The sequence below is a fragment of the Protomyctophum parallelum genome, assembly GCF_964188405.1.
Source record: "Protomyctophum parallelum genome assembly, chromosome: 15".
Classification (NCBI taxonomy): Eukaryota; Metazoa; Chordata; class Actinopteri; order Myctophiformes; family Myctophidae; genus Protomyctophum; species Protomyctophum parallelum.
Window position 1 is genome coordinate 20,198,957 of NC_139710.1, and position 24,870 is coordinate 20,223,826.

The 24,870-nt window shown below is 44.4% G+C and overlaps 1 protein-coding gene and 1 pseudogene across 2 annotated transcripts; both read right to left on the reverse strand.

Moving 5' to 3' along the window:
* Window positions 1-483: 483 nt before the first annotated feature.
* hic2 (hypermethylated in cancer 2) lies at window positions 484-14,971 on the reverse strand. The gene is made up of 2 exons (XM_083783811.1): window positions 14,895-14,971; window positions 484-3,253 (listed from the first exon to the last, which is right to left on the reverse strand). The coding sequence occupies exon 2, from the start codon at window positions 3,197-3,199 to the stop codon at window positions 1,439-1,441; it is 1,761 nt and encodes a 586-aa protein (XP_083639937.1). The 5' UTR covers window positions 3,200-3,253; window positions 14,895-14,971; the 3' UTR covers window positions 484-1,438.
* Window positions 14,972-17,925: 2,954 nt separating this feature from the next.
* Window positions 17,926-19,261, reverse strand: LOC310871716 (annotated as a pseudogene). Its single transcript has 2 exons — window positions 19,027-19,261; window positions 17,926-18,553 (listed from the first exon to the last, which is right to left on the reverse strand). The product of its transcript is annotated as an uncharacterized misc_RNA (transcript).
* Between the last annotated feature and the right edge of the window lie 5,609 nt (window positions 19,262-24,870).

Below are 24,870 nucleotides of genomic sequence, written 5' to 3' on the forward strand. Positions count from 1 at the left end.
CAGTACATTGTGAAGTGGGGGCACGTTGAGCAGAGCACCCAGAAAAAGCTATATTTATGACAAGTTAAAAACAAACGGCTAAAAGCAATGTTAACGTGTAAAATCCATAAGCATTAAAAACCTGTGTTGAGAGATGGGCAGGTTAAAGCATCAGGTGAAAAGTAACCGTAATCTACACACTTTATACAATTAATTACATAGGAACTTTCAACTAATCAACATAGAGTTTGTAAGAGTAATCAGAGGTAGCGAGGTCACAAGCCTATACAAATAGACTTTTTTCTGAGGGGAGGAAAGCTATACAGACAAAAAAAAAAAAAGGGAAAGAAAAAAAAGCGTACCCACTGAACATAAATGTTCAGTCTACAACACCTTCTCCCTCCCCAGTAAACTAACCCCAAACCCACCCCTACAATCCCCCCCCCCCCCCCCCCCCCCCACATGAAGAAATTATCCCCAAGACCTTCCAGTTTGAACATTCACTGAAACATTACTTTAGTTTTAGTTCATGTAAGTAAAACAAGTACCTCAAGAGGTTCGTCTTTCGCTCCTGCGTTTCACTCTCAGGAGTTCTAGCAGGCAAAAAAAATAAAATCGAAAGAAATAGCATCCTCTCTCTATATACCCCTGGCAAACAGCTGGAAAGAGGATTTGACTGTCTGTGGTAAGAACAAAAATCTGATCCAATGAGTCAGCCTACCTGGAACACACCCCCTTTCAGGACTTCAGTTAAAGCAAGGAGATGGTCCCCAACCCCAGTAAAACCCCTCGCCTCTTTCACACATAACCCCATCGCCAGCACGACCAAGAATAAAGCTGTCTGGGTAAAATATAATCTTTGCTTCTGAATTATTGCCTGTGGTGTTTGCATGGGTTTTTTGGTCAATGTGATGTCTACCGGGAATATTCTGAAGTCGGGGGAGGGGGGACGACGACGACGACAACAACAAAGGATTCCAAACTCCCACAGGGTAAAGGAGGGAGTCTGTTGAAGGTGTGTATGAGGTGCGTGTGTGGAGGGGTAAGGTGGTCGCCCACATTCACATTTTCCAAAACTTGTACAACACAGTGCCATGCCACTCCAGCATGGCTTGGCCACTTTACAGACAGAGGAGTATGTCGACCCACCAGATCTCCTGAAAGGTGAGAAGTCGTCATCTGAGGTGTGGTCTGATATAAAGGGGGGCTGATGCGATCCCACCATCATTCAGACCCCCGTTCCACTGGCCAACAGCTACATCATATACTTGGCTGTGGTGGGGGATGGAGGGGTGGGGGGGACTAGACTGGAATCAATATGTAGAAACGTGTAAATGTGTGTGTGCATTTCTTTGCTTGCGAAATGGGAAAAAAAAGAATAAAATAGAGCAAGATTATTTTTTTCTTTTTTCTTTTCCTTTCCCAGAGTTCTTTGGCTTGATGCGATGTTTTTCTTCTTTTAAGTGGGCGAGGTGTGCATTCTCAGGTGGCTGATAAGGTTGCGCTGTTGGGTGAACTTCCCCCCGCATAGCTGGCATTCGTACGGCTTTTCGCCCGAGTGGACACGCATGTGCTCCGTCAGGCGGTACTGGCGCGTGAAGCGCATGCCGCACTCCTCACACGCGAACGGCTTGAGGCCCAGGTGGCTGCGCATGTGGCGCGTCATGGTGCCCCTCTGGGTGAACATCTTGCCACAGATGTTGCAGGGGAAGGGCCTGGTCAGCCAGTGGCTCTTCTCGTGTTGCCTCAGCGTTGCGGGGTCTTTGTAGCTCTTGCTGCAGACGGTGCACTTGAAAGGCCGCGGCTCAGAGCCGCTGAAGCTGGCCGGTCCTACGGGTGCAGAGAGGTCCTCGGCCTCCTCATCTTCCTCCTCCTTCACATAGGTCCCGCTCTCTTCTTTGATGTACAGCTCATCCTCTGTGTGCGCCTCCACATGGGCATTAAGCTGCTCGGAGCTGGGGAAGCCCTTCCCGCACGGGATACAGACATAGAGGTTGTCCCCAAACGCCGGCTCAAAGCCTTCCTGGCGGTACACATAGTGGGCACTGTGCGCTCCTCCGGCACCTCCCTTTCCTCCTCCGCTTTCTCCGTCACTTTGACCACTTTCATCGCTGTGGTCCTGGCCATTCTCACCCCCCTCCTCCTCTTCTTTACACTGGAAGGACTGATCGGAGGCAAAGCCGCTGCCTCCAGCCCCACTGCTGGAGGAGCGGCCCTCTTTGGGCCCCACAATGACCCCGTTAACCAGGGGCCTCTCCTGCTCCTCAGACTTAAGCCCAGAGGCATCTCTCTTAGGCCACTCCTTCTTGCGGGAGACCTGACGAGTTCGCTTGCTGGGCGGTGGACCGTCGGACTGGTTCTGGGCTTCCTCTGCCGCCTTCGAGGTGGGGGTGAGCTCTGTGGGCTCCGGACCACTATGGTCCAGACCTGGCAGGGTGGTGGAGGAGTCGTCCAGTGAGGCACTGTTGGTTGTGGATACTGAGGCAGATTGAGGAGACTCTTGGGAGTTGCTGTGCGGGCTGAGTGCGTCAGTGGCCATACCTGCAGAAGGAGGGCTCTTCTTGGACAGGTCCAGTCCGAGGTCTGGCTCCCCGGCACTACCGCCACTGCTGAGGTTGCCGTTGCTGCTGCCGTTGCCGCCATTGCCGTTCTTCCCGGAGCTGCCGACGAACATCTCGTCGTCCGAGAGCTTGTCCCGAAGGCCTTCGTCTGGCTGTGGCTGGTCGGCATCTGAAGGGGTTGGGGTGTAGTGGTTATTAGGCCCAGCAGGGGTGGAGGAGGAAAGGCGCTGGTTGTTGAGGCGTAAACGGCTGAGGGGACCCGGGGTGGAGGGTTTTCCTGGCAGGGGCTTCCCGCCACTGCGCTTGAGCTTCTTTCTGCACAGGGCGGCGAGGTCATGGAGCTGGAGGTAGCTGGCTGCGGTTAAGAGGGCACTGAAGTTCTGCTCGTTGCTCTGCTCCGACGAAGACATGAGCTTCCCAGTGTAGATGAAGTCCAGGACCTGCCTGAACACAGAGGGGTTGACCATCTCCGTGTCCAGGTTGATGAGGTTGTCGTGGAGGACCAGGGATTTGAAATATATGCTGCTGGCCGCCAGGATGTTCTTGTGGGCACGGAAGAGCGCGTTCTCCACCACGATGATGACATCACACAGGAAGCCCTTGGCTCTCTGCTGGTTGAGTTGCAGCAGCAGTTGTTTGGCATGATTTGGCAGTTCCATTTCCACCTTCCTTCTCTCTCTCTCTCTCTCTTCCTACACGAGCACCACCTGAAGCTGAAAGCAAAAAGTAGAAAAGAAAAAGAGGTAATGGTTAACGTTACCAGAAATGTACATGTTTACAGGTTTTGCTAGTGATATGTTATTGATCATATAAATAGCACTTTTTTTAACAGGAAAGATGGCAACACAAATGGGGAAAGGGAAGATTAAAAAAACCTAATGATTCCAAGTCTCAAGAGAATGCTCCCAATCTAGAAGAGATTCACCACAGCCTTAAAGCAAGAATCGGTTAGCACGTGTCTGACGGATCATTTCAACATCTCCCAAAATGTGTTTCAAACCTTAGTGAGAGAACATACATCTAAGCTCTTAAACCTCATGGGGAAATTAGTAAACAGTCAACACTAAACAGCCAGCGCAGCATGCCACATAACCACTGTGGCTGGGAAACAGTGGCCCTTCCCTCCCTCTCAGCGTCCTTTTTCAAACAAATTGCCACACTGCATGTATCAGGTTCTGAACCATACACCGTGCCACTGTTCTGGCACAAAAGCCAAAATGGGTGGGTAGGAAGAAAGGGTAAAATGGTTACTTTTCTAAGCTACCTGCTCTCAGCTTCTTGTCCGTATCTCCAGAGCGCAACTCCAGTTTCGGTGGGGTGCCCTCTTTGGAGGGCTGGGCTCATGCTACTCTCCATTAGGTCATGGTAATGTCAGCCCGTGCCTATTGTCTGGGGGTGGGGGTCGGTGGCACTGCAGGGCCGGGGGGGAGGGATTAGGTGACACCTGAGCAGGTAAAACTACACAGAGCTGGGGCAGAGGGAGGGGGGGGGGGGGGGTCGGGAGGGTGTGGCTGAAAAGACAGCTACAGCACCACCCGATCCTCGGAAGAGGCCCTCGTACAGAACTGGGGCCGATGAATCTCAATCATGCCGTGTTTTACTAACCTACATATTAAGTACCCATTCAATTGTATTATATTATATAAGTGTTGTAGTTAATGGAGGGACACTATGCATACCTTCCATTATAAACTGAGTTACAATCAGACAAATGAAATGTTAGCAATAGCCAAGTGTTTTGACTGAAGCAGGAAGGTCTATCCCTGACCCCTGTTCTGCATGCTCTCTTTAGCCTTCAACATGCTGGCAAAATGTTCATACAGCCTTAATGCCACTGATCACAGTCTGGTATACCGCATTACAAGAGATTATGCTGTAACGCAGAGACGCTTTACTCAAGCCATAAATACATGTGAAAATGTACCACTTCTACCCCATGCCAACCTAGAGATTGACTTTATTTATCTCATGCAATGCACAGTAGGGAAGACCAGAGTGGTTCCAAACTTTAGTCAAAAGTGTCAAGAGCAAAACCCTTGAATGCAAACAAATGCAGCAGAACTTTGTTTATCCAAAACCACTATCTGGGATAGGGGCTTGTCAAATGACTGAAAATGTTTTGACTTGTTACAGAGCCAAAGCTTAAAACCACAGGCTCTAAAGCAGCCTACACTGCCTAATATACTGGGAAATGTATAATAGAATATACAAATGTACAATTGCATTTATGTCATTGAAAACTTCATCACTATTTTTTCTTTACATTTTATCAGTCTGCTTTACAATATATAACATAGTAAATTCAGTCTGTCAACTTCTCCCATTTAACCCATTTTGACCTGGGAAAGATTCTACAAATGTCTTCTAAATCATGACAGTTTTCTGAAAAACCCCATGTTTCTATGTCAGTCGTTCTCAAAGATTTTCATGTCAAGGACCCCCAAGATTATGTAATTGGCCGCCGACCCCCATCTGAAAATATCTTGTCCCAGGGAGCAAAGATTTGAGTTAAAAACTTTGGCTCTGAAATAATATATATTCAAAGATTTGCGCTACGTTTTCATGATTTTTCAAAAATAGCAGACCTACAAACTCGTAGCACAGCACTCGGTGCCGCGCTATGAGCTTGTAGTTCTGCTATTTTTCGATAGCTAAAGTATAACATAATTCTTAAAAGTTAAAACACCAAAAGGGGTTCCTGCCAAAAATGGATTAAAACAAATAATTATCAATTTGATTGATTCTTGATATTCAACAACGCCAACATGAAGGTTATGAAATTCTTAAGCAAACACTGCATTTATCATTAACAATAAGTAAATAAATATTGATAATATAATGATATTGCGTCAAGTTGCCATTTAAAAGCATAATACAAGAGGGGGTGAGGGACTGTAAAAGCTGCTTCCTGAAAGACCCAGAAAAAAAAGATACAAGACAAAATGGGGAATACTGAACTAAAACTGGTTGGCTGGCTGATGTAGCAATCCAGACATACTGTGTTGCGCTCAAATAGCAGGGCTGGCTGATACAATCAGCTGGAGTGATCATTACGCTCTGGCCCAGGCCTGGGCTTGCCTCCTCTGCGTTGACACTTCTACCCATGGTCTTCCCTTCCCCCTCTCGTTCTCCTGTTTCTCCTTTCTTTTCTCTCTCACTCCATTCTTTCATCCTCACCAACCTCATGAAGGGCACACAAACCCAACCCCAAGGAGCTGATCACCCGTCCCCAGCACACCTCTGGCCAACGTGAATCCTAATGCCCGATTTATACCTTGTGGCGAGCCACACCAAAAATAGGTCTACAAGCTTACAACGTGCCATGGTGCGACACGTTGTGAGCTTGCAGATCGACTATTTTCAGTGCACAACCAAGTATAAATAAGGTGTAATGAAGCCAGTTTATAAACACATAACCTGCATCAGTGGCAGGATGCACTTCCAACCTTGTAGGCAGTTCGAATGGAAGGGCCTCGACCATGATGCCAACCAGGACACACACACACACACACACACACACACACACACACACACACACACACACACACACACACACACACACACACACACACACACACACACACACACACACACACACACACACACACACACACACACACACACACACACACACACACACACACACACACACACACACACACACACACACACACAGACAGACAGACAGTATGGGGATTCAAGACTAGAGGCTTTTCCAGCAAACCTACGTAAAAGGGGGCAGGGCTCAGACGAATCCAGATCAGGGGGAAAAAAAATCCCCCCCACACATACAGCTACCCTTTCTCCCAGGCCCCTCCTGTGTTGTGCTGTGCCGGCTGGATTCCAGGGAGCTGCTAATGGATTATGCCTGATCTATATGCAGCAACGGTGGCCGGTGGGACACGTGTAGTGCCAGATCCCTGTATACTACTGGTACTGCCCAGGAGAACACAGACTTAATGCCACAGGGGGCAGATCAGGTGTGCGCCACCTATTAGGTCGCACTGCAACTTACACTTGCGGACCGGACATTTTCAATATCCGAGGCCCACGTTGAAAGTGATTATGCAACCTCTCCAGTGGGAAAGTATCACAAACAGACTCATGTTAGGGGACAGATTCAGTTGCTGTAATGAGGAATGGGTATCCATTAAAACAGCAAGAAGCACAACAACAGAAAGCACATCTCCCAGGACTGCAGAGACTGAGAGGGTACAACTTCCAGTCCAGATACGAGTCATGTTAAGAGTGCAATATCTCCAAGCTGCTGGATCACTACACTCAGTCCCTTGAGAGAAGTGGTGTGAGCTGGCAGGAAGGGCTGAGAGATGGCAAGATGGCTGCTCAAGAGGGCCATAATGAATTATTGACACCACCCGTGAAATGACACATTCTGAGACCAAATATGGCACCACATACCAACCATGGCCAACCCTGGGACTGGACTGGGGACCAGGGGTAGATGTTGCCCTTAAGCATAGGCACCGGATCAGCTTACCCTGCCCGCAATCTTAACCTTTTCAAAAACGGACCCTGGCTTAATGATACATGGGACGGTGGGGGTAAGGCAACCTCATTTTAAAAACACAGTGCCCTTACTGCTTACACTCAAGACATGACCATGTCAAGCACCTAACTTGTGTGAGGTACCTCTCTGACTCATAGAAGCAGACAGGCTTTAACTGTCTGTCGTTGAGGTGGCACTGTATATTAAATGTACACAGACCATATAGACATGCCTATTGAATAAGGATAAATAAGACCATTATGTCAATGTGTGACAGAATACGAAACATGGGAAGATTAGCATGAAGTTGCCCCCCAGCAGTGAATCTCCTCCAAATAAAGAAGAAAACTGGTTACAGAGTGGTAAGCTGGGTGATCTGGTTTGTCTTCATTTGCTGCTTCCTCTCTTTTAAAACCTTCTCCACTGAAGTATAAGGGGTTAAACAACAGGGTAATAAATCTATCTGGTCTTTCTGAGTCGGTGTCCGTGCAGAAGGGGACTGCCAAAGTGGAGAAATCTGGACTAGTCTCCAGAATAGAGGGGAGAAAAAAGGAGAGTGAGGGCAGAGGTGAGGCAAAGTCCAGTGGTGCAACAACTAGTAAAGAACACGCACCCTATGGACTAATGTTGACGGCCAACGAATCAACCTGAATCTTTCAACACATTTAAAACCTCATTTATTGTAACATTTGGAACAATATACAGTGATGCCCCCTCTAGGTGTGAGGTAAGGCCTGTTTGGAGCACATATATCACACACAGTCACACACACACACACACACACACACACACACAGTCACACACACACACACACACACACACACACACACACACACACACACACACACACACACACACACACACACAACTAAAGGTTCTGCTGCATAGACAGACTCCCACTCACCCACTCCCCCCCCTTCCGTATCTGCTGGTGGGCAAAGGGAGTGGGGGAGGGTCTGGGGGGATGGTACAAAGCCAGTTTGAAATGCAAACACCTAGCAACCAGCTCACAGCCATTTCAACATGGCCAACGGGCTGCTGCTGCATGGGCAAGGCTGAACCCTGTTGTAATCAGGGGTGTTGCAATTATCCTGAGTTTCAGTTTCCCCTGCAGTGAAAGGGTGGCCTACAATACAGCATTGACATGAAACAGAATAGCAGCACCTTTAGCCTACACATTCAATAGGATCCTCTGCACCTGTGTAATACACACCTAAATAAAGAGAAGAGTATACATGTATGCATTTGAATTCTCACCTTTTTAAATAAAGGAAAATATTGGTATTAATTTAACCTTGAGTGTAAAACTGTAGGATTTAACTGTGTGATACTGGGTGCATGTGTTTGGTCCTATGTACCAACAGTCTGACAGTCCAACACCCTACCCAAAACCCAAACCTCACAGGAAGCCACAGGTTAGTTTTAACCTGCCACGCATGTCGGGAGCCACGGGTGAGTTTTAACTGGCCATGCATGTCGGAAGCAACGTTGTTGTTGGACTAATGCCTGTCGGACTTAGTGCGCATCCCTTATATTTACCGTTAGACATACTGTTACTTAGACTAGAATAGATAGATCTAGGTCTATAAAACAATTGCTACAAATAACTGAGTGGTTGCCATTTAACGGCAACTAAGCATTACTGAAACATTACTGAAAATGTGAGCATTTAAAGGAAAACGTCCCTTTAAATAATTTGAAATTCCGTTTTCCAGTTCGAGCGGTAGTCCGACCATTGTTTCCGCATGTCGGACTGTTGGTGTGTCTAATCTTAGTGTGTCTTCATTTGCTTTAGCCAATTGTATCCAATGACTGTAGCTTGCATCAACCTTTGTGCAAATTAACCGTCATTTTCTTTTAGACAATAATGCCTAGCTGAGCAGCATAATCTCGATAGTTTAGTTATGCCTGCGTTAGCGTTACATCATTGCAATGTGCGTTTAAGCCCCAACCACACCATGCAACTCCTTGGGTCCAAACGGTTGCATGGGTTGAGACGGTTTTAGCGTTGTCCCAGTGGTGTGATATGTCCTGTTGCACGTTGACGCGTGTCATCCCTACTCCCTACTGTCCCTAGTGATTCAACGCATGGGTCACCATGCAACTCAGAAATATATGTTTTGTTAATTAAAGCAGCCTGTATTGATGATTAAAAAAAGTCAGAATCTGACCGAGTCAGACCAAAAAGGTCTTTGATCATTAAAATTATCTTTGGTGAGACCACCTGGTCGCGCAAAGTATCTAAAATAATCACGTGCGCAAATGTTTTGGATTGCGTCACCGCGAGGAGACGCACAACACAACACAGCATGAACCTGTGTACCGTGTCTGTCGTCTGCCCGTGCAAAGCACCGCCACAAATAATTCGATTGAATATTAAATCATTTGCAGACATGATTAAGGAGCTGAAACAGTGCCGGTGTCCACATAAGGGAAGTTTTCGACCGCAGAAGGAAGACACGACATGACGAAAATAAAATAAGTTCCCTGCTACCCATCCTTCCCACGAAAAAATAAAATAAATTCCCTACCTACTCAGCCCAAAAATGACAGCCAATCGGAAACCAAAGTATTTTTTTGTTAGGCCTTACATAACATTCAGCTGATGACAATGCTCGTTTTCTTTTTTCTATGATCATTGATGCAAGGTGCTGTCACTGTGACATTTATAGAGGTGTGCATTATTGGCACTGCCCTCACAATTCAATTACGATTCACCAGGTAACGATTTGATTATACGATGCATTGCAATGCATCACACTTTTCTATATTACTGCACAACATTTTTATCAGTCAACACAAGCAGTCAGATTTACTGAAAATCATATTTTATTTAGAATGATATTATACTAGGCCGGTTCCCGGCTGTAGAGCACAGAGTAGGTAACGATGGAAGTTGGAGATTCATGCCCCACCCGGCTATGCAATAATACCTGTGTCAGAGTACCCGTTTCACCCATCTGTGTCCCTTTTATGCCCATATATGGAGATTGCTGCATCCGTCTCTGTGTCCCTTTATTCCTATATATGGAGTTCTGTGTCAGGCATGCCTAAATATGAAGTGATGTCAGAACAGGCCAGCTCCATATATGGAAATATAGGGGTGATCAGGTCCAGAGCCCGGGCAGAGGCTTTTGTGCTGGTTCTGGACAACCGGCTATCCGACGGACTCAACACTGGGCACTGCACGCCCTGTGGTGTGAAATGCGTGTGTCGAACTTTGAAGTCGGTGCGGCGAACGGTTTGCGTTACGTGGATTACAGACATACAGAGAGATAGATATTTGCGACCTACGGTCACAAATATCTAAGAGAGTCATCATTATAGATTTAAAGGATCACTGACAACTCTGAAAAGCCACCCAATTCTGTGCATCATATCATTGCAAAAGCTACAAGAAATAGGTTAAGTCCTGTAATACAATATCTAAGAAAACACAGAAAGCCCATAGGTAAAGGCTGACCTCAGAAATGAGAGAAAATTCTGCTGAATTATTCGAAACAAATGCCATTGAACAAGTGCAGTGACCCTGGTGTTGCATGGCTTGGGGGGGGGAGGGGGGGGGCATTTACAGTAACCCTGCTACAGCCAGAGTATAAGACATCCCCAATTAAGCCCCATTTTCCATCAGGCAGGTCAGCCATGTTGAACACAAACAGAGTCCTGCCCAGGGTGCAGTGGAATGAAAAGAGTCCTGTCCATTTCATCACAGGAGGGAGCCTTTCCCATCCCAGATGTGCCAGTGCAGTATGGCTAGAGAAGAAAAGCCAAGCCCCCGCAACACACACACACACACACACACACACACACACACACACACACACACACACACACACACACACACACACACACACACACACACACACACACACACACACACACACACACACACACACACACACACACACACACACACACACACACACACACACTTACAGCTACATTTCTTGTTTGGCGACTGATCAAATCACCTTGTATCTCTCGTCTATGAATTGATTGCATAGGGCCTAAATAGAAACCAGACCACAAGGACTTTTTTTTTGGTGCTATCCCTTTTGGAATAAGTGTTTGACTGTACTCTGTTGCTGTTTTTACATTTATGTCTAATAAACTATTAAATCAATCAAAAGCTTTGTGTCATCTGAACTCATGTCAAACACACCACATAAACTACAGCTGATTGTATGTATTTTCTGCACCTGCAAGAGAGAAATACCTCTCCATACCAAGAGGTGGTAGTAGTTATAATCTAAAAATAAAATCTGTAGATTGAGCATCATGGGAGGACAAATTAATTTGTTTTGAAGTTCAAAACAGTGAGTTGCATACTGTACATACAGTTTGTTCCTTGTGTTAGACACAGAGTGATAGTTAATACATAATAAAAGTGTTTAGTTTACTTTAAAGAACAGAACAAAATTACATGATGGTACAATGCTTCTGCCACAGTTGGACTTCATCAGGACAATTGAAGACAAAAACAAACAAAGTCAGCATTTTCACCCGAGCCTGAATCATGTTTATACCATCTCATTATCTGCTCAGAAAACAAACTGAGAATATTGTCTTGCAACTGGCACTGGCATTTCACTTACATCAATACTGCATCTGTGACCTGTCTTTATCAGTTGCTGGATTGCTGCCTTGCCGCTTACTTATATTTCTCTTCTAGTGCCAGCAGGCTGAACAGCCAAACAGAGAGCTCTCTCCTCAAACATGAAAGCCGCTACCGATTCAACATGCTCAAGTGGATGGACATCACCACTGGCCGAATACCACCAATGATGCAGGACACATCACAAAAAATACAGGCAATTGTCAGCCGCATACAGGCATGGGGTGACTTTTCAGATTTCAGACGATATCAACATTGTACAGTATGCCAGGGCCTTTAGAGATGGCACTATGGCTCTGTGTAGTACAGTAGGATTAGGGTTTAGGGAGCACCTTCGCTATGATAACTAAGTCAATGAACTTTGTTTGAGAGATAAAAAATGTAATAAAAAAAGTAAACAAACGATACATGCTGCTGACCCATATGATTAGCCGTCAAATGCTATGACAGGGGGCATGTTGGGCAAAGATCCCATATAGTACAGGGCTGGGCTGTCCCCACACACTCGCCGACACCCCCACCTCCCACATTTAAACACTGCACACCCTTCGGGCTATCAGCACTACATTCCAAGGACCGTTTCTTCTCCTTAAAGAACAACAACAAACCTGCCCTGAGGTGGTTTTAGCCACTGAACAAACCAACCCGCCCTGGAACAAACAGGAGAGAACAGACGGACCAATGTGGATACGACAGGCCAGCACAATCCATAAGTCCTACTCCAACATGTCAGCAGAACATATAGCCTAAGTACCCTTCTTACTGCATGGGCAGCCCCCTACCCCCACACACCACTGTAAGCCATGATCACAATGTATACCCTAGGCATACACGTACACAACCTGTGTGTGTGTGTGTGTGTGTGTGTGTGTGTGTGTGAGAGAGAGAGAGAGAGAAAAGGGTAGGAGGGTGGGGGGGGGGGGGCAAGACTAACCGGCTGATCATGAGGATCATGAGGTATACACATAAACAGCCTACCATTACCCTCCACACCCCAGGCCTCAGAGGCCTGACTTGGCAGTCAATGGCAATCATTCAAACTATCCACATGATGGTTCAAAATCAACTTGTCCATCATATTCGGAGAGACACATCTGGTGATGTGCTACAGGAAAATTAGTTGAGCAACACCGTGATGAGTGGGTTTGATGGTGTAACACTCATGATATATTGAGAATTTGCTGATATACTAGTATGTCATCATGACCTTTTTGAATACGTCTTGAATACTTTAATAACATACTTATTAACAGTACACGTAGTACAGTCAAAGGTTATGCAAAAAGGATAACACAAAAAGCCCCAGGGGCTCGTTTCCATTGTGGTTGTGGTAAAGATGTCAGAAGTAATCTAGCATTGTAACTTCTGTTTACATGTTTGCTACATAGCATCTAATAAAAATAACTTCTCTTGTACGGCACCATTCTAGCTTATATTATTGAATCCTGCATAGTTTACTTTATATACTAATTCATAGGAAGGAGAAACATACTAACCAGATGTCCAAGATATGGGAGACTGTTTGGCACAACAGTCAGTATTGTGACTGATAGATTCAGGTTTTTAGCGGCCATATTCAAACTTTAGATTAGAAGCTTCACCAAATTTAATATCGAAAGTAACATGTGCCCAAATCCTCAACCAAAGCATGACATATTCAGGCCGATCAAACTGAATCAACAACTACATTTTAAAGATAGTCCAACATAGACCCAAGAAATAGGTAATCGTGATTAGTGGCAGGCAGGCATAGATACTAATAAAGGGGAATAGTCATATACTCAAAGAAAAACGTAATGGCCATGGCGTTTCACTAAATGCATATTACATGATTAAATAATGGGCCATGAATAATATTTCCTCCTGACTGAGAAATAAGGATTGCATTTAATAGAACTTTATGGAAAACTTCTAGGGTTCTTAAAAACCTTGGAGAAAAACAACAGCCAACCAAGGAAACGCACATTACTAACATTCTTGTGACTTATTATCTCCATGCCCCTTGGTACTAACACCCATCAGAAAAGACAAGTAGAGTTCACACCTGAGCATAACCTAAAGATATAGTCAACAGACCTACCACTGTACATGATAAATGGCAATCTAAGTGTTTATCATTCATAAAGAACGTTTGATTAAAGTGCCAGCTAGGCACATATTATGTGTCATATAATGTATGGCATTATGCAAGTATTCTAAGGCAAAAGGATCCTGTTTTGGGTCACTCACAAATTCACAATGTAACATTACACCCGACTGTAGCCGTTGCAAATATGGTCGATGTCTCACAGAGGAAGTAACGTTAATGCCTACTGCAAGAAAAGCGATCCCTTTTATCAATAGCATTCATGTTTACTGGAGAACACAATTAAAAACTGATATATCTCGTGTCTAATTGTGGGCATATGCGTGCTATTTGTAGACTTGTTAATTTGCAACTGTGCCACTGCCCTAAGGACTATGATTGAAAACATAAACAATGTAGGCTACAGTAGCTATACGTGTCAGTATAAAAACAAAGTGGGCAATATAATTGTCAGAGAGGATAGAGGAATAAAAACGTTTGTAATATCGACACAGCTCATTTGTCTCATTTAAAAAATAGGTGTTAACGTATCTTCCTGGATTAAAAGAAATCGTCGCTGCGTTTATGATTAATATGGTAACAATCAGTCAATAACATAGATTCGGGATAAATCGCAGGTAACAGTTGATTACAATAAAGAAAAACGTTCTAAATCATGGACTCCGAGAAGAAAACATATGTCTTGTGCTCGTGACGGCGGAGGGAGGTTGCTCCTTTCTTTGGTGTTGTAACGTTAATGTGCTCTAGCTCTGCCAGCCTGGTTCACCCAACCATTCGGTGGTAAATAAATAGTCGTCATGTTTGGGCATCCTCGCAACGCACATCGTCGACATAAACATCTAAACATTTGCTATTGATGTACCGACTCTGTTTTCGGACACGAGCCTCGGACGAGACAGTGGGGATAAACGCGTATTTGCCGTTCTTGCCAGGCAAGGCTGGTAGAACCAGCGAGCAGCACCAGGCAGCACAACGCAAGCAATAGAGCCCCTTTTTTGTTGGCACGCGATGGAAAAACCATCGGAACAGCGAAGATCCTGGCGATCTTGCAGTGAGCAGAAACCCGATCAGACCAAAACACACGCCGAACCCGCTCCGCTGTGCATTTAGAAACAACGTGAAACCAAAACAATTTGTCGAAATTACCTTATTACATCGGTAGGAGCGTTCTCAATGTACCATCCTCTCGCTCATCTCACAGCCTTCGGGACGCCATGTTGCAAGCTTATGACGTTAGGGCTTCCTCACCCCTGACCCAAATTTGAATAGAAGCTGAAGCAAGCCAGCCCCGAGTGACTGACTGACTGGAGGAGAGAACACATCAAAGATGTTACGTGATGCTTTGGATCGTTTCTCAGCGCGCACACCCCTCGCAATTTTGACGTGTTGAAAGCCAGGTGCAGAGAAAGAGAGATATTTTATGTAAATTAGTGTAGACCTCAAGACATAGCCAATGTAATGCAGCTGTAGGTCCCTCGTCACCTTACAGTATCACACGAATCCATACAAATTAGATAGTCTTGGCGACTCAGCGACTGTAGGGCTATTTGACGACTGTCTTCCAAATTTATAAACAAACGGGTCGCCATTTTTTATAGGCATAGGCTGCAAACTCGGTAACTATATGTCCATAGATTCGACCCAGGCCTCCCACTAAACGCTCATTCAAGAAATAATCAGAATGAGACGCCTCTGAGCTTCAGGCAGTACTACTTGTCTTGTGCTTGTCAAACAGTAGGGCAGGCTGTGTCCCACCCGAAACCACCTGGGTCTACATTACTTAACGGAAGAGTAACCACCTCTGTGGTGCTACTGCCAGTTAAGCTTGTGTTTTGTGTTAACATTATGCTACATTCATTGGCCGATAGTTGCTTTAAGTTTTGAGTAGCTGATTTTATATATATATATATATATATATATATATATATATATATATATATATATATATATATATATATATATACACACACATACACTTAGTTTGGTAAGGGGCTTGAATTCAATACTTACAAAGTATAATTAGTCCTACAGTCTGCAACGGTACAACATAACGTCACCAAACTATGGCAGTTGTAGGTGCAAATAATGGGCCTGCCTACCTACATACTGATTATGTGACGTGTGGCTAAAATAAGTCCTCTTTGGGGCTGCTGAGGGCCTGGAGGGGTCAGTGGCCAGAGAGTACAGTAGTAGGAGAGGAGTGGCAGTGGCACCAGCAGAGAACTAGCCAGAAAACCAGATGATGTTTAGCGGAAGTGTGTGTGCTCGCCCCTCCTCTTAGTGCAGACAGAGCAGAGGACCGCTCTGGGAAGCGTTTTCAGCCATCGTGGCCTGCCCTGAGCCGGCGGCTGAGCCTAATTATTTTAGGCCACACTGTGTTCATGAATTAATGAATGTGATATGCGTAATAAGTAATAGTGGTAATAGGAAAGAACGTGCAATTCGAATTGGTTGGCTCGGCCTCTTCTTGGTTGCCTTTTGCGCAGTAGGAGCTCAATGATGAGCCTTAATAACTACGCAGAAACACACGGTGACCACAACCATGACGGTTTATAGCTAGGCCTAATCTCTCTTTATATGAGTGTAGATCTATGCTATCAGTTCAGAGCTCGCCAAGCATCAGGCACATTGCAGGAATAACTCAAGGATCCATAATGGTTAAATGGCTCTGTGCCAAAGCGCTCTTGTGACACTGCGTGGTTGTCATGAAAACTGCATCCCATTTCTCTGTCAGAGTCAGACTACGGTCAGACAGACACGTGTTTAGGAGGAGTCATATTGCAACTCTCGACTCAACATCTTTCTGTAACGCCAGCGTACCAAAACGCATTTAGTGGCCTAATAAGCAGACTATAGGCATGATTAGGCCCTATCCTGCGCATTTAACCTCGCATTCTAGATTGCAGTATGATATGATGAATTTGAATTCCTGTTCTGTTCTTTAACTATATAGAAGTGTCTATTTGTATGTCTCTAAATGTTTTGATGAATTGAACAAGGTGGACCCTGTTGTAAACAAGTGTAATGCTTAATTGGGTCGTCCACTCACAGTTAACAGTCTTTGTATTGAGTTTGTGCTTAAAATGTATAATTCTGCTAACTGTTAATACACTTTTCAATCAATCAATCAATCAATCAATCAATGATATCACGATGACAATATTATTTCATGATAGGCCCTACATTTATATTGACCAGCTCATAGCCTAATATCTTAAAAGAACGTAGGCCTAATAAAATAAAATAAAATACCCCTGCATATCTTATATTAACACCGAAAAGTCAAAAATATAATAGATAGTTCTTACGGCGGCGGTGGCTCAGGGGTAGAGTGCCTGGATGGTAACCGGTTGCCAGTTCGAACCCGGGCTCCCCCAGAGTTACAGTCGAAGTGTCCTTGAGCAAGAAACTGAACCCCTAATTGCTCCCGATGTGCTAGTTGGTGCCTTGCATGGTTTCCGCTGCCATCGGTGTATGAATGTGTGTGTGAATGGGTGAATGTAATGCACAATCTCTGTAAAGCGCCTTGGATAAAGGCGCTATATAAATGCACCATTTACCATTTACTGCAGGGCAGAATCGAAGCAGTAGAAGGCTATGGACCAGAGCTAGGCTACATCATGAAACAAATAGTTCAGAGAAAGTTGGACTGTTTTTATGTCGAAATTCAAATTGATAGATTGATAGATTGATTAAGAGGTATAGGCTAATACATTACATTTGTTAATTTAAACTAAAGGATTTGAATTGAAGATAGCCTATTCACCACCAGTGATTATAAACTGATTTAACTTATAACCTATGGCAACATAACACGAATAAATAAATAAATCTGAATCTGATATTGTCATATTGTAGGCCTTGTATGCACTTTGGCACAGAGTTATAGACCTATCAAAACAAAACGTTAATTATTTAGGTTCCATCATGTTTCAAATAAATTGACATCATTTCTTCCTTCCTATTGAAGACGGCGCCCAGTGATGCTGCGTCCGCTCTCGAAAAATGAAAAGAGATAAGAAGCAGATGAGACATTATATTATTTATCATCACATGCACAAAACTTTTACCAAAGCCTAACAAAGTAAAAACACACACAGAAACCGTCCAGCTACCATATTTCGCTACAAAAACAGACATCTTTGTGCTTGGAATAAGAGCCTATATGCATCACCTCTTACCTCCTACGGACAGGTCTCCAAACTTTGGTGAGCATGTAGACCTGAGCGCAGCGCACCCTGATATATAGAAGCGGGGTCAGAATTGCATTAATTCGGGGTAGAATGCGAAGGGGGTCAGTGCCTTCGTTTTTAAACGAATAACACGTCGAGACAACAAAATTGCAGACGATAATATGAATGAATATTGGTAGCCATGCATGCCCCCAAGAAAAACACTGCAACCACAATGATAAGATACACCGACGATCGCTTGTTGTCCGCCTCTGCTGATGGCTCCCTTTGTAACTGAAATCTGGCTATGAAAAACAGTTTAATATTCAACCCTATCATGATGATGATGACTGTGAATATATTTCCCACGAACGTACCGATGCCAGTGACTCTGTAACTAAATTGTTGACCGCCACAATGACGAAAGCATAGGCCTATAGCCAGTATGCGAAGATCACAAACAGAGTCCTATTTCGGGTCATTCGCTGTGAGTATACTTGAATGGCGCTGCCACCGCGTGATATCTATCTGCTTGAGCCGCCAGTATTGCCATGTAAGACAACCCGAGAAAGGTGGGCGCAATGTAGAAAGTTCTGTTCGGAGAGTCATAGGTGTCCCTCACATATAAAACACCACATAATTGTTATGATTATCTGTTCTAAGTGCTGGACCCTCGTCTGGTTCTGGTGTGTGACGACCTGGCATTTCCATGGGCAAGACGGACAGGCCGGCCCGGGAGAAGATATTAACATGACGCGAGGCTTGGTCACATTAAATCATTCACACAGTTTTATTACACATACAGAATCATATATAGCTTGGATACTTCATGTCCTAATGACGTCACTGACTAGACATCACAATCACTGCCTGCAGCACGCGGCCTTCAGCGTGCCCTAACACAACTCTAAAGTAGGCTATGTTACAGTTCAGGCAGTGCACAATACATATAAGTACATTGCATATTCACGTACAAGTACCAAGTATCAGTACACACTGTGTACTGATACTTGGTACTTGTACGTGGTACTTGTACGTGAATATATGTACTTGTACGTGAATAATAATACAACATGCTGTGTACTACACAGCATGTTGTATATTACAACAATAATAATAAGAGACACCGGAGCAAATGTCACTGAAACAGGTGCTCAACATGTACATGAAACGGTTCTCGCCGCGCAGTGCCTTGTTCATCAGGATGGAGAGAAACACCGACAAGTTGAAGAAAATGATCGCCGATGCTAGCACGATGTTGAATAGGAACATCAACACGTTGCCAAACGTAGTGAGAGGCAACACAGTCGACAGAGCCTCGCTGTTGTTACCACCACTCATGGATACAGACTCAGAGAGAAGGGGTGTGTTTGAGCATCAATGTGGTCAACACAACTGTGTTATACTTATACACCAGGTGCATGGAAGCAGAATGTAGTCGATTCGATGCCTATGACCTCTTGAGATCAGTCTGTTTGTTAAATAATTCGCCAATTTAGTTAGGTCTGCAGGTCTGTACAATGACATTGGTGCCCTGACCTACAAAGTCAGGGAAAATATGGATTAGACCACTTTATTTTCAGTACCTCACACCAAAAAAGAAATAGCATCAAACCCACAGCCACAGGTGGTGTAGCCTACAGGGGTCAGGGTTGGGCAAAAGTAGGCCCATTCAAAATATTAAACTGACCATAGAGAGCAGGGGCATTTTGGAGGATATATAAATATACCCCTTTCTCACTTTTTTTTTTTTTGAGGGGCTGTCCAGCTTTGAGGGTTTGTGTAAACACAAACAATGTCCTAACACAAGCATTGAATGCCATTGACAATGAATGGCCAGCTTTGAGTGTTTGTGTAAACACAAACATTGCGTAAACACAAACATTTGAAGATAAAAGTGAGGACGCTAATTGTGATAGGACTCTAGTGGGAGGAGGGGGGTATCATGCACCCCCTGGAAATATACTTCTAATCAGTGTTTTCTTATTGGAAAGAATTGCTGAAAATGATGAGCTATGATAAAAAGTTGTCAAAGTGTCCCACCTACCTCAAAACCCTCTTTTTGGTATATGTCTCTGGCGAAATTGTGTAAAGGCAAATATTAATTCACTAAAATTACATAATTACACATGGTAGTCTGAAAGATCCTGACACATAGGGGTAAGTAGCAGAATAGGATTTTGGGGCTTGCTACCATATATATTCAGTCAGTATCAGCTATACATTTAGAATGAATGAATGAATGACTATTACAGTTTGAACTGACTCCACATTATGGAATGCTTCTTACTTGAATAAGCTATGTTAAAAAGTTGCCAAAGTGTCCCATCTACAATTTCTAATGGAATTGAGTGCCACCATTATAAAAAATAATCGATTTTCACTATATCTCAGCCAATGTTGCACTTAAATGAACAAATAAGGTGTCTAGACCTATGTTTTGAGGGTCAAGGATCTCAGTGAAACTATTCTTAAAGTGACCACATGTGCCCGTGGCATGTTGGTGTGCAAATCAGTGCCACCATTACAATATAATCACATTTTTACCAAGTAAGAGATGTTGCATATAACTTTAAGGTATCTAGACAGGTGCTGCATATTTAAGCAAGCTTCATAGCATATAGCATAACATCACACACAAAAAAACATACTCAGTATGAGCAATAGTATACGTCCACTTGAATTAAGGTGACTTGATTGATTGACATGATCAAACATAGGCAACCCTATACCTATTCCATTTCTCCGCTCTATTTCCCATTCCAAGTGCATTTGTCTATATGTAACACCAGCTCCGCTATTCTAAAGCCCCCTCCTCAGGTATACATATTTAAACTATTTTCAGCAATGGTATAATAATTATTTCGGTGCGTTGAGCTGGTCATTTTGAAAGTAGCTCTCAAGTCAAAAACGTGTGGACGCGGACACCCCTGGAGACAGTATTCCACCCTGTACCCACTCACAGGACACCCCTGGAGACAGTATTCCACCCTGTACCCACTCACAGTCACCCGCTATACACTAGCCTGCACCATGCAAAACAAAATGCACAGTCACATTAATCAGTCATCGTGTTCATAGAACTCGTCAGGTCTTCTTATAACTTTTTGTCCATGCTCTCCAGTGACAAGGAGGTCAACCAGTGACGTTGGTAGGACTGGACCGCAGGACCACACTGGATTCAAAAGCCAACCATCCCTGCCCTTCATAGGGTTTTGTTTTTTCCACAATAGTGTCATCAGCTCGTTTGTATAAAGTAACACAGTGGTTCTCTTCAGAGCAGAGTAGCATGGAAGAAGACGAGCCAGGTCAACTTTAGATTTAAGAAGTGAGCCTGGGCCGTGGCTCAGCAGTCCAGGCACCTTGGCCGGTAGCCCAAGCCTGGCAGTGTACCGCGGGTTCGACTCCCGATCTCGACGGCATCTCTCTCCCCCATTTCCTGTCAGCCGTCTGTCCCTCAAAAATATAAAATAATGGCGAAAGCCACAAAATATTTTTAAAATATTTAAGAACTAAGTGAGTTTGTCATTTTCCCCCACCATTTTCCGCAAACAACTTGGCACGGGTGACGTCCACTGAAGACTCGCAACTCTGTCCATACAGCAAACAGATGAATTGCTCCAACTATACTAATTGAAGATGTTCGTGTAGCACAGTGATTTTCAAATGTTTTAATTTCAAGGACCCCCTTAACCCTTACACCAGCTCAGTGGCCTTGTGGTTAGAGTTAGAGGGTCTGCCCTGAGACTGGGAGGTCAGGGTTCGATCCCCAGCTGTGTCATGTATATGCTGATAAGAGCACCTCACTTCATACAGGTGTGATTTTTTTTACCCATGTCTTTATAATTATAAATGATTTCCTCAAAAAGTCAGGGCAAACAAAAACATGAAATCTATAACTGTATTGTGTTTGACAACATAAAACTGATCATTTGTATATGCTGTGTCTCTGCACAACAAAATGTATTGTGTGTGTGTGTGTGTGTGTGTGTGTGTGTGTGTGTGTGTGTGTGTGTGTGTGTGTGTGTGTGTGTGCGTGTGTGTGTGTGTGTGTGTGTGTGTGTGTGTGTGTGTGTGTGTGTGGGAGTAAAGGAGTAAAGGAGCAACCTAAAATTTAAGATCTAATTTTGATACCGCTTTAAAGATGTTTTAAAACTAGTGCTAAATAGTTTTAAAAGTTTTCCACCAGTGCCTCAGAATGCATTCTGAATCAAGTCAGAACAAATATTACAGCCTCTTTTTGAAATGACAATGTCCACAGCAAAGTTAAATTCTGTAAAACATTTCCTCAACCTGCTGTACATTCTATGAGACACAGCTCCTCCTGCATGGCCGCACTCTCACTCTCTGTCTGGACCAGACTTTAGTGGCTTCAGTTCATATGGTATACCCTCCTTTGATGGTGATTCGCCCATTGGGCCCTGGCACCTGGGTTTAACAGCAGAACCAGCATCCTGGAACCACTCCCTCAGCCACCAGAACTGCTCAGCTGAGTCTGTTCTGTCCTGCCTCCAGGCACCTTGGTTCTTGCTGCAGGGCATGCACAACTGGACCTGTTCCAGTAGGAGGTATAGGGGTGTGTGATCTTTGCTTGTCAGTATTAGTATCTAGGCTACGCCACCAGAACTTTCTGTCCATCAGTCTTGGTTGGCAAGATAATAAGGTACTCCAGGCTGGCTGGTATCCCACAAGAGAAGAGCTCTCAGACAAGCCAGGTTAGGTAGGGGTTAAGTGTCTGCTCAGGGACACCTCATCCCATTGCTAGGACTGGGAATCTAACCTGCATGGGACCTTTCATTTTCCATGCAGGCAGCCTCTCAAGCCATTCAGCTGGCCGCTCCATAGTGAGCTTGTCAGAATCAGAATCAGAATCAATACAAGTAACATGGGTGAAATTCTTGGTTGTGCAGGCTCATCATTGCATTTAAAAGAGAGAGAAAAACATAAAGTGCATAGTACATTACTAATCTACATGACAGTATGTATGCATATAAATAAATAGTAGTGATGTAGTCTACGTGTATATATATGGAGTCTCTACTAAAACAACACAGGTCTGGTGACACTGCAGTCTGTGCAGTGTCACCAGACCTAGTTCTTGTTCAGCAGTCTTATTGTTGACAAGTAGAAACTGTTCAAGAGTCTGGAGGTGCTGCTCTTGATGCTCATGTAACGTTTTCCCGGCTGGGGTGATGGATGTCCCTGATGATGTTTTCAGCCTTATAGCCACACAACTCTCTCGATCTTCTATTTTAGTTTCACGTTGTATAAGGTTTTGATAGGAATTCATTGTGAATTATAAAATAATTTGGAAATTATTTTAAATGAAAGGAAATTCAAACTATTTTCAGCTGAAATAAAATCAATTATTTTATTAAATTATTAACTAATAAATCAGTATTTAGCCATCAATCTTATTATTAAGGACAATGCATCTGACTTAATTTAACAAAATCTTGGTGTGTGTATAGCACCCTCGAGTGGTTCAAATCTATTCACTCATAGAGTGCCCTCTGCACATTGCTTGAGCATTTATTTATTTTTCTTTAGCATCGCATGATGATTATAGATGGATGATGATATATGTATATTGTGGAGTCTCGCCACAGTACCACCAGAATAAGGGGCGCGTTCCTATGGCAACCAGACAACCGCCGGCCGCGCCGACGCGCTCCGCCCACGGACGTGTCATAGACGCCGTCTACTACCCCAGAGCGATCCTAAACCAGCTGCGCCTAATCCGGCCGCCGCCCGTATTAGCAATCAACGACAGCCGCAATCTGTCGGCCGCGCCCTTTATAAACGACACTCACACTTAGCAGTGTCACTCGCTGGTTCACTCCAAGACGCTCGGGCAGCGTATGCCGACAACTTGGCTCTGGATGGTAAGTCCACACTTCTCTAACTAATGGATCCAGCAACACGAACTAAACGTACTGTTTGATTGTTTGTACCACCACTCAAATCTGTCTTGTATTCCGCTTCATCAGGCTTGTAGGAGTGGGGCTGAAAGCACACACAGGAGTGTGTGCCCCCCATAAATAAGTGTTGCCTGGAAAGCCGCACATACCTGGAAACCCTCCTGGCTCGGTTCGGGGACGAGTAGCAGAAGACGGGACCCTCGTATCAACCGGCAGTCCACCGCACGTTAAGGTCGCAGTAAGACAAACGTTCTCTCACTATCACACGTTTTGTTAAGAAGAGGCACTCACAGACGCTTGAGAAGCTAAGGATAATAAGAAGAATTGTGAACAAAGAAAACCACCCTGTTGATGTTTACTGAAGAGAAGACGTTTAGTTAACTGTGTCACGTTAACCCTGAAGACTGTGAAAGAAGAAAACCCTGTTGATGTTTATAGAAAAAAGCATGTTCTAGTTAAAGTGTCACGTTAACCCTGTGAACGAAGACAGGCCCGTTTGTGTTCAGTTAAACCCTTAAAAGACTTTAAGTTGGCGAGAGCCCTGCCGTACACCGGTGAAAGAAGACCGAGACGGTAGTTAGAAATATAGTGCTCTTTTCTGTTAACCCACTGGCTGCCTTTGACGTAGCGCTACGGCGACCCCAGTATATAGAGAGAAATCAGAGTATAAATGCTTGTGTACCTACCTGTTGGCCGAGCCTAAGGGGCCCTAGGTCACATACTCCCCCCGGTCCCAAACCAAGTACTTTTACTCTGATTACTCACCCAAATGTAACCGAGTACTTCTACTCAAAAGTACTCTTCGGTACCCTGTGGATAGAGAAAGCTACCTAACATCGTGCCTACCTCCGGGGGAGCCTCCTGGCACCCTCTGGACCCTGGAAAAGAAGAAGCGGAAAGTTACAGAAAAGTCTAGTTGGTAGATTGCCTAGACCGGAGTCTCCGGCCCCAACCCTGTACTTACCTTGTGCTCTGACCGTTTGCTAACCACCCCTCTCATCCTCTGCAGTGACGTATCCATCCTAGGGG